At 45.8% G+C, this 10,487-nt stretch overlaps 1 protein-coding gene across 3 annotated transcripts; it reads right to left on the bottom strand.

Moving 5' to 3' along the window:
* Window positions 1-1,120: 1,120 nt before the first annotated feature.
* On the bottom strand, window positions 1,121-9,362 carry CHMP7 (charged multivesicular body protein 7). 3 transcript variants are annotated; one of them, XM_035891400.1, is made up of 9 exons: window positions 9,157-9,362; window positions 7,569-7,754; window positions 6,711-6,844; window positions 6,263-6,311; window positions 5,823-5,942; window positions 5,423-5,521; window positions 4,529-4,589; window positions 3,760-3,924; window positions 1,121-2,838 (listed from the first exon to the last, which is right to left on the bottom strand). In XM_035891400.1, the coding sequence occupies exons 1-9, from the start codon at window positions 9,298-9,300 to the stop codon at window positions 2,774-2,776; spliced, it is 1,023 nt and encodes a 340-aa protein (XP_035747293.1). In that variant the 5' UTR covers window positions 9,301-9,362; the 3' UTR covers window positions 1,121-2,773. The 3 variants fall into 3 exon arrangements, with proteins under 3 accessions (XP_035747293.1, XP_009634067.1, XP_035747294.1); XM_009635772.2 differs by having other exon boundaries at window positions 3,760-3,921; window positions 9,157-9,361; XM_035891401.1 differs by having other exon boundaries at window positions 7,556-7,754; window positions 9,157-9,269.
* Between the last annotated feature and the right edge of the window lie 1,125 nt (window positions 9,363-10,487).

The raw sequence follows: 10,487 nt of genomic DNA, 5'->3' as shown, positions 1-10,487 counted from the left end.
GCTTGGGTTTAACTCTTAAATACCTCTTCCAGAATGGCTGTCTCAGCCAGATGCATTACTGAATTACAGGAGAGAGTTTATTCCTACAGGAATTGCTTTGCACTTTGCTTCTGGAGAAGATGCAAGTTCTGATAGCAGGGGAGAAACCAGGGCTAATCAGATCCTTTAAAAAAAGATCCAGGGAGGCTGGCTGTAGGCAAGACCTGAGCCTTCCCAGGGTCACACCGTAGACATCATAAGATAAGCACCGAACAGGAAATTTCCTCCCCCCTGCCTGCCCCTGTAAAAAGCCACAGCAGCTCCCCAGGGATCAGCATGGCTGCTCAGACCAAACCTCTTGCCAGAATAAGCAAGGCTTGACTGCCTGCAAATTCAAAGCTTCGTTCAGGCATCTTGGTATCAGAGGGAAGCGGGAGGAATTTGAGTGGTGTATACAGCAGGTTGCTCCGCTCAGATTCATTGTCTTTAGAGGAAATACCAGTACGGCTTCTTGGCTGCACCGCTCAATTACAATCAGAACAAGGAGCTGGCCAAAAATTGTCACAGAATAAGGTTTACATGTTGTTCAGTACAAAACCAAAGGGTCAATTAGGAAAACTGACTTCCTGGCACAGCGGTTTCCTCCGTGGTCACAGCAAGGTGGCTTAGGCAAAGGATTGTGTTCTGTGTGAGCCCTGAAATGGCACAAGTTTGTTTGCAAGATGCACAACGATGAAAAAAAGAAGTGAAAAGGTAAGACAAGCTGAAGCAAAGAAAAAGCAGCAAGCTTTTCCAAAATGAGACCCATAAAATTAAGGCCGTACAACCCAAAAGCCAGCACAGGCTACTTGGTAAAAGTGGACTTTTTAAGTTAAACATAGTTAACTGCTGGGCTTTTTTTAAACACAGAGAAGGCTCAGGGAAATCAAAGTCTGGTACAACGGTTATTCACTTTGGGTTTGACAAAGCAGCCCAGGAATCTGCCTGTTTACTTTCAGCAGACAAGTTTTATAGATGCAGAAGCACAGCTGGAACAGCACTAATACGGCAGCGATTTGTGGCACAGGGAAAGAAAAGGAGGCACCACAAGGGACTCTGGTTCCTCCCCTCCCCTTTATTACACGTAGGCAGAAAACACAAGTGGTTTTTCTCCCGTTTACTTACAAAGGAAAGGAATACAGAGCTTCAAGTCATTTCACATAACTCCGTGTGCAGCCTGGGTAAACTGCTAGCTGGCTCCAGCACTCTGGCAGGAGCCTGAGCTCCTGGACAAAGTGACAGAGAAGCCAGAGCCAACGCAGCACCCGAGTGACACCTGTAATTTCCTCCCCGGTCCTCTGGGGCTAAAGCTGGGTTGCCAATAATTAACAGGCCATGAGAACTCCAGCCCTAGTTCACCGCTCACCCAAGCTGCCATCCGCATGGCTGGAGCAATGGAGCTTGGTACAGGATGCAGCGTGGAAGCAGTGACAGGAATACATTCCGAGTCAGAGAGAGGAGGACTGGTTCTACATCAACACGTAGCTAGTCGCTCCCCTGCCACGCACAGGCTCTGTCTGCAGAAAGCCCAGTTAACAGCACATTCCCCTCCTGAAAGAATTCATTTATTCGTGTTGGGTATCAGGCTTCCTGCCCTTCCATGTGCACACGCGTAATAAAAAAGTGACCTGCAAAAGATGACAATTTCACTCCTGGTAGGTTAAGACAGCCTCTAAAAACCACCTTCAGTTGCTGTGCTTGGTTTTGGGTATTTTGTTCAGTTTTGTGGGGTTTTTTGCATTAGAAACATTTATAAGGTTTTGTTTTGGGGCTTTCTGGTAACCCATAATCTTGTTGAACTGCAACATCAAGACCGAAGGCAAAGTCAAGGCTGTTATGTGGAACCATTCAAAGGGAAAGTGATGTATCCCTTCCCCTCCTACCCCAAATCCCTCAATAGGAGAGCTCAAAGCAGATCGCCCTGCAGCTCCCAAGAATTTTTGCAAAGAGGGAAGATACAAAAATAGCAAACAGCTCGAATTTCAGGTAAGAGCAAGCAGAAAATTGTATTATAGTGACTGGTGACTGCAAGCCTTCATCACAACAGGCAGCGTAAGAAACTCCTTCATTTACAATCTTTTGCAGGTCTCCCTTTTAAGGCCTTAGTGTCATTACAGAAAGAGGAATTATTTTTGTCTTGTGCTTGCAATTGCTGCCCCCTAGAGCAGCAACAAAATCTCCTACAATTTAACAGTTACAGTGTCTAGTTGTCCACGACCGTGCAAAATACAGACAGGGAGGGATAGAACTACTGACAGGTGTTTAAGCTTGTTGCAGATAAGTTATGTCAAGGACTGTACCTATGTGCCAAGTGTTTTAAACAACCACACAAACAGCCAAATGTTGAGCAACTGCAATACCGCTGCAACTCAGATTCTCAACATCAGCCACAGCAAAGGAAAAAAAACAAAACAAAACAAAAACCCAACCAAAAACGAGCACTGTTATGGACATAGAAGAGTTTATCTTCACTGGGCAGAATAGTGAATTGCATTCCCAGAAGGGAAGACTGGATGTCGCAGAGTGACTTGGGATAACAAGTCAGATTGAGACCAGTGCAGATGTTGGCACAGAGATGACAAACACCAGCTGGGGCCAGTTCCAGAGTGGATTGTCATGGCAGGAGATCCTGTTGCTGAGCAAAGCGATATCCATGAAGAACAGGGGAGAGTTACCCCTCTCCCCAAAAGTTCTAGTCAGTTAAGGAACCTTTAGACAACTTCTCAAACTGCAGCAACAGGATACTGTTGGGTCTTTAGAGATTCAGTCCCAGAGCTGTTTTGGGTTCAGAGGAAGCTGAGGGAGTCTTTTGTGCCAAATCTATAAAGAAAATTGCAACAGAAAGACATCAGTTTTCATCAGTAAGAGGGACTAGATCAACCACATCCATAACTAACAAATACAGTTTTGGAGCGCCTCAGTGCTTCAATATTCAATTGCATTCTCTTGGAAACCCGTGCTCCATGTTTGATATGGGATGCTGAGCATTCTTCTGCTCTGAAACTTGAGAATATCAGCTGCCCGAGTAGGAAGAAAACTATACAGACAGTCCTCTGTAACTGTTCATTAACAGATTCCTGAAAGGAAAATTAAGGTCCATTTGCCCCTGTCCAAGACAGGTCTAGCGAAAGCTCAGCATGCGGTTCAAGCCCATAAGCTCTGGTCACTCACTGTTACTAAATAAAGACTAGTTTAGTACTAGTTTAAGCAGACTTCATACCTATAATTCATAAGACATAATAAGCATTCTAGGACAGAGAAGGTGCACGCAACAGGCGTGAAAATGCTGGTCTACTAGACATAATAAGCATTCTAGGACAGAGAAGGTGCTGTGTGCTTGGCAGCAACAGGCGTGAAAATGCTGGTCTACCTCATTGCTGTTAGCAGAACCTACAAAAACCACTGCCTGGCTTTGTACAGGCTTTGTTAAACGACAACAACAAATAGTTAGTCCAAGCACCAGCTCTCTCATAGGGCCTTCAGCTGTCCCTATACCCCATGGCAAAAAGTCCAGGCAGAATTTCTAGCAAAGAGGGCAGTTCTCTCAAGACTGAGTCCCGTAGTGAAAGACAATGCCACCGAGCACCTGGCAGGGATACCAGGAGAGCTCGCTTTCAGCCATGTAACTGGAAGTGGGAAAGATTCCGGCTCAGACTTTAGCTCTCCTAGACATCTTTCATTTTGCAAGGCTGTTCTAGATCCTAATAGCAGTTAGCTAACACAACTTGCTGACATCCGTACCTCCACCAGAAACAGAGAGCTCTTCCAATTCAGCTTCAAGCTCAGCATCAGAAATGGGTGGATTCAGCACCTTCTGGGGAACAGGAGGCAGATCTACAGGCTCCTTAGTCGAGTCCTGGAGGAGGCTGTCCAGCTCCTTCTCAAGTTCCTCAGTGTCCGTCTCTGCTGATTAAAGAAAACATTCAGTTCCAAGCAGAATTAAGTAGCATCTCTGCAGCACAGACTGAAGTTCAAGTTTAATAGAGGTATTATTACTCCCATCCATCGTTACTCATAATAATAAAGAACTTCCTGTGCTGCTTCTAAAAGTGAAAATTCAGCCCTGATCTCAAGGAGAAGCTATTCCTTTAGAAGTCTTTGCTCTGAGGCATCTAAGGGCAAGAAAATATTTTAGCAGAGACACACACGCTGCAGCAACACACAGGCCAGAGGAAAAAGATCATCACTTAAAAAACAAAGCAGCAGCCATTCTAAAAATAGATTTAAATCAACATTACACAATTTGGAATGGAAATCCACCGGCACTTTGAGACTGCAAGGTTTTGGAAGATGTACGAATGCCGATTCCCCTGCAACTCACTGTCAGAGAAGAGAAGTCCTCATTCCCTCTCAAGGCACCAGTAGCAACAGCCTTGGTGTTTCAGCAAGTGTTTATCCTCCCAGGAAGGAGGACTAGACATACGCAGGGAGGAGCAGGGAAGGGATGCCAGCACAAAGCGTCAGCAGTGGCAAGAAAAGATAAGCAAAGGATGAAAACCCCCAAACATACCTAAGCCATTGATTCCCACTCCAGCCAGAGTCTGGGCTACTTCATCTTGAGTATCACAAAGCTGAGGAAAAATACACAGCGTTTGATATAGAATATAAATTAATCTTATGTCTTACTGTAGCCACCTATGTCAAAAGAAGAAATAACAAAAAAGAAACAAAAAATTTTAAAAGTTGACTTGAACGCAGCAGGTACTAGTGCAAAAGAAACTTCCAACATGGCTCTGTTTTCACTAGCGGTACCATGGAAGATTATTTAATAAAGTGCTACGAGACCAAGCATCAAGTTTGAGGATCAAACCTGAAACAAGGACTTCATAGTAAAAAAACCAAAACAAATCCCCCTAATTTTAGCTTTGTCACATAAGTCACAAGCTTATATTGTGGCTTAGGCTAACAAAATGAGGAAGCTGAAGACCAATACCTCATCTCAGCTATGAAATTTTACAGGTAGCCCCTCAGCTCACTAGTTGAAATCACTATTTAAGTACACGGAGCTGAAGTTGCTAAAAAAAAGTAATCCTCTTCTGGTTTTTTACACCAGCTTATGCAGACAGATTGCTCTCTTCATTTCAATTCAGTCAGAATAAACTCATCTCCTTTCCCTTACTGAACTGCAGAAGATTATGGGTTAGGGAGTTTTCAGACTCTGTTTTTATACACGTAGTTGCACGTCAGCTTCCAAAGGTATTAAAAAGAAATCCAGGTCATACATCTCGCTAAAACATTCTTCTAGGAAAGCTGTGTGCTTGCACAATATCGCTAACCAAAAGAACACAGGAAATACACAATTTTAATGTAAACTGTGATTACTAGCCAGCCTCAACATTAATCTTGTTGTGTACATCTACACATCACTTGCTTGTTTATTTAGATGTGCTCTTTTTTTCAGTACCTCTTGTATCTGATCCACCAGGTTCTCCGCCTTCTCCACTGTAACATCCTTCATAGACAGCTTCAGAGCTCCCACACCAGCCTGATAGGCATTAAATACCTTAAAAAAAGAGAGAAAGAAGCGGAATGCTAACTAAGAACAGGCACGGTAAGCTTCTCTCAAGACCTGTTAACCAAAAAGGACCCTCAGAGGAACATTAGCATGCAAGCAGAAAATGGAACCACAAGCAGGTTTATGCAGAGAGATACCCCAACAGCAGATTTGCTGTTTCCTAGAGCAGAGAATAGTCTCACCAGGCAGCTTACACCCCTCAGACATGAGCTCTGACAAGCAGGTAAAGCAGCACAAACGAGAAGAGCGGGGCTAAAGCGAGAAGCACAAGACAAAATTAACATGCTACCATCTGGTCAGTCTGGGAGGCGTATATACGATCCAAGATCCCCTGCACTGCATCCAGCTTGGAATGAAGCTCTTCAATGCGCCTTTCTGTCCTTCGTTTGGACTTCAAACATCTCAGCGCCTGGAGACATTAGGTACACAGACTCGGATCACAAACCAGGCAGCAGCCAAAGGAAGTGTAAAGAAAATAGCAATCCTCCTGCAGCAAGGCACACACCCCCCAGCCGGTTTTAAGAGCTAGAGATTTCCATTTCTCTTCGCCACATCATTCTGGACAAAAACATTATCATCTTCACCTTAAGGAGATCCTTAGCCTCAGAACAACCACTTCAACACATCTAAGTTCAAGTACACAATGCCCAACCCTGGTCGTTATCTGCAGTTATGGACCAGCTCCAAGACACTTCACTTGTAGCTCCTCTCAAGTAGAACAGTACTTACCAATTGCTTTTTCCCAGCTCTACAAGCACTCCGGGCATCCTCTTTACACCTGTACAGATGCAACAAGGAAAAAGATACTTACTCCTTTGCAAGCAGTAGTTATTTTACAAATCAGCAACCATCCTCACTACCTTGCTCTAATCCAGAGGTGACTGAGTAACAATGCATTTCGGATACAACCACCCTCAAGCCGTTGTTGTTTCTCAGAAGTACTCCTTGAATGCATTCCAAATCAACTTTTGACATCCACTCGCTGCATATTGTTTTCATGGGAACAGGGAACAAAGACTGGAAAACCTACCAGACCACATGACTGCGGCTGCTGTGTTTACTGAACAGGAAAGAATGCTTTGCACTTTCAGAAAGCAGCTTCGTTTTAACTACATCAAGGAAATTACAAAGTTCTACAGCACAAGGACATTCTTCCCACCACCCTTCCCCAAATTACTTCTCTGCTTCCTGGGAAAGGGACTCCACCTTCTGTGACAGCAGCTGTTCGCTTTGCATCAATTGATATACGCCAATGTCCACATCATTCATGGGGGAGACTTTGGCATGAAGACCTCGGGCAAACTTCACTATCTAAAGAAAGAGAAGCACACGCTCAAGTCACTTGTCTCCAGAATCTGTGCCTGCACTAGAAATACTTTCAGTCTGATGGAAAGAAAAGATGCTTTTCCACCCCAGCTTAAGCATTGTAAGAGAGCGATGAGGACATACCAGTCACCATATAATCTAATATTAAACTAGACAGGGTCAAGTGACAGCAGAGTGAAAACAGAAAGCCTTAATGGAACACCCTGAAGATTTAAAGCGGTCCTGGTGCTCTCAACAGTGTACGGCAACGTCACACTTCCCAGTACTTCAGTGCTGAACTGTACAGTGCAAAACACTACAGGCCAACACGCCATCTTCCAGACGAGAGCGCCTGCGTCTCTGTAGTTACTGACAGATAGCAAAACCTTTTCACAGAAAGTGGAGCGCTGATTCTAGGGGCATGGAACGATTTCAATTTGGGTAGCTGGGAACAGTCAACCTGCGAATAGACAACTCCAGTATCTGCCAATTTTCCAGCTGTTAAATTACATAGGTAATAGTATAAGAGTTTGGCAGAGGAAAGTAAGAACCTGTCATGCAAGCATGAGGATTTAATCTCATCTATAACCAGGTTACGATGTTGGAGTATATAGAACTGACTTTTCCAGTCACAGAACGCCCATATTTAGCCAACAAAGTGCTTTTTGCAGCCAGATGAAACACAAGATAGGGATTATACCACCCAAAAGCAGTCACCTTTACCCTGTACCTTCTCTCCATTCTGTTCCAGAATTGTGACCCTCTTTTCCTTTTGCAGCTGGAGCAGCAACAAGTAGAACGTCCTTTCATCCGGACAAACACTGGCACAGAGGGAACGCAGCTCTGAGAGGGCAACGACAGGGTGAGAAGAAAGCGCGGAGTTCTGATATAGGCGATAAACTTCCTCTGCCTTCTCCTGAAAGGAAGCGACAGAGCTGCCTATTAGTTTACACAGGACTCTTACTTCTCTCACAACAACTGCCAAGCCCACACCTGCTTCCTCCCACACGCTGAGGGTAAAAAGTTAGACATGTCACGCGTTGGGCAAGACAGACTTTCAGAAGGAGTTGTACATAACATTCAAAAGCAATTACAATGCTCTAAAAATATCACCCTTAACGGAATGAAAAATAGTGCAGATTTCCACAAGAACCAGAACTACACTACGCACATTCCCTGCGCAAAGGCTACGGAACAACGCAGGAACCACACAAGCAGCGAGTGAGCCTCCTGTGCGTTTCCTCAAGTTCTTCCCCCTCACCAAGCTTAAACCAAACAAAAGCTTTTCTTTAATCAACGCTGTAATTCTACTCACTGAGACATTTCGCATCATCACATGGGCAGAGGAAAAAGAAAAGTTTTCCCCATTTCAAGCGGAAGTTATGGTCCACTGAAGACTACAGAAACAGCTCTCTCCGTCCACCCCCAGACTCCACATCAAGGCTTGTGGTTTTCCAGGCACCTTTTTAAAAGGTTTCTCTCCTCTCTCATGCACACACCCTCTGAAAGGACTGTGGAATACCCACTGCAGAGGGAAGACACCATCTGCCGTCAGAGTAACTACAAATAAAGGAGGACATCTAAAGGCTTCTTGCATTTCTGCTAGCCCCAGTCATTTAGACACCACTGGCATGCAACAGCAGCAAGTCCTCAGTGCTGATTTTAACAGTCACTGAGTAACACAGAGAGGGACCCAAGGTCTCAACTGCCAACACAGCACTATCCAAGCTAAACTGAGCAACAATGAGTTACGTGAATTCACAACGCAACCCACAGGTCTTCTAACAACGTGCCAAAGAAAAGAGTCCTGGACAGGATCCAAGGGCAGTTCTAATCACATCAGGAAAGGCAAACTGAAACCACACGCTCTGAAGTGAAAGCAGCCTTTAATAACGCGCGTGTGAGTTCAGCTCGATGACACACTGGACTGACAGCCAGCGACTTCTACGTCACCCGTTTCTGCCTACAACAGATGTCACTCAATCTGCAAGTTTCTCTCGTATACGACATTTACTCAGACCTGAGCTTTACAGCGGCGTCACAGCATACTACTTGCCTTCCTAGACAAGCCAGCAAGCCTGCCCCTCCCATTCCTTGGGGGTCAGTCAAAAGTCATGATGTTCGTTTCAAGCAACATCTGTCGATACAAACCATTTCTTATTCCCGGGTTATTGCATCCATCTCCCTACAGGCTTTTAAACACCTAAGGAGCATAAATGATGGTCTCTTCAACCCTGATCCTTCCTTGCTAGCACATCAAATGACTCATAATTTTTCTGGAGATGCATAATCTTGAGAAAACTCTCAACAACACTCACCTGCAGCAGCTCCACATAAATCAGAACTTCCTCTTCCTCGGGTATTTTACTGTCACCCAGCACACTGGAGAGAGTCCACTTCAGGGGCTTCAGAATGAAGACTCCCACACCCCAGGAGATCCAGCTGCTGTCTACACTGGCCATGAAGTCTGACTCCCTCTGCAGCTTGCCACGTCTAGAGAAAAGACACGCATGCAGAACTGAATACAGTCAGTCCTAAACACTTCCACTGGCAGCAAGCAAGAGTGCCAGCATTGTTAACTGAAACACTGCTCTACGCTTCGTACATCCACAGTCCTAGTAGTGTTTTCTAACACCAGTTTCTAGCTAAAGTTTGACGTGTTACCACTGCCTAGGAAAGCGCACAGAGGTCTCCCCTCCTCCCTGGCTTCTTCTGGACACAAGGGTCTTTTTCTTTACTATTTTTCCAGTTTTGCAAGTTTCTCCCAGTTTTCTGACTTGAAACCAATGATCCATGGAATAAGGAAATCGATGAGGAGGGTCAGTTTTTAGAGTAGGCAGATGCCCATTTCCGGATGTTTCATCTGCATGTTAAATTGCAAATGTAGCTTTTCTCAGATCTAGAGATTTTATTTGTTACGCTACAGACACAGCCTCAGCTGGCTCCCATAGTTCTTCAATCTTTTCAGGGTATCAGTCCCAGGCTCTAATTTCACAACACAAACCACTCGGCTGTAAATACCAGCGCACCACATCCCCATGCGCCCGTACACCACCACACACCATTCACAGCTGGGTCATCACAACAACCGTTTCGAGGCAACATAAGCCAATTTAACACAAAGCTCCCCCTGCACCTCACAAGCTCTCCCAGCACAGTATTCCCTTGAGATCCCCCACAGTCCCCATGGCACGCTGCCCTCCCACACCTCCTTCGAGCCAGGGTCACCCAGGGCCAGCTCCTCTGCGATGTCCTCCATGCTTTACCTTGCACAGGCTCCCAAATTCCCCCCGCGCTACCCAACCCCGTGTTCCCTTGGGCCCCTCCGTGCTCTCCTCTCCTTTGCAAGCCCTGGCACAGCAACAAAAACACCCTCACGCTCTCCCACACTCCCAGCGCTTAGCGCAGGCAGGCACAACCACCCCTCCAAGAACAGCACCGAGCCTTCCCTCACGTCCCCCTCCATTTACCCAGCACCCTGTAGCGCTCTCCCGGCCAGGCGCGCAGCCGGCATCCTCCAGGCTGGCACGACAGGGAGCTCTCCTTGCCCACTTCCATGGCTCAAAGCTCCCTCACATCCCCTCCTTCTGCCAACTACCCCTCCTCAGGGCTCCCCTCCCTGCTAGCTGGGCCCCTCCTTCACAGAGCC

This window comes from Egretta garzetta, unplaced genomic scaffold, assembly GCF_000687185.1.
Source record: "Egretta garzetta isolate BGI_Z169 unplaced genomic scaffold, ASM68718v1 scaffold233, whole genome shotgun sequence".
NCBI classification, from domain to species: Eukaryota; Metazoa; Chordata; class Aves; order Pelecaniformes; family Ardeidae; genus Egretta; species Egretta garzetta.
The sequence above is the reverse complement of the archived record's forward strand: the minus strand, read 5'-3'. Positions and strand labels throughout refer to the sequence as shown.

What these genes read in the sequence shown, in the direction of transcription:
- CHMP7 (XM_035891400.1), bottom strand. Translation starts at nt 9,300, where the DNA reads ATGGCCAGTGTAGACAGCAGCTGGATCTCCTGGGGTGTGGGAGTCTTC. An exon ending in CTTTCCCAGGAAGCAGAGAA is followed by an intron (nt 6,312 to 6,710) that starts GTAATTTGGGGA and finishes GCATCTGTACAG; the next exon opens with GTGTAAAGAGGATGCCCGGA. An exon ending in GCTCTCTGTTTCTGGTGGAG is followed by an intron (nt 2,839 to 3,759) that starts GTACGGATGTCA and finishes TTTTCTTTATAG; the next exon opens with ATTTGGCACAAAAGACTCCC.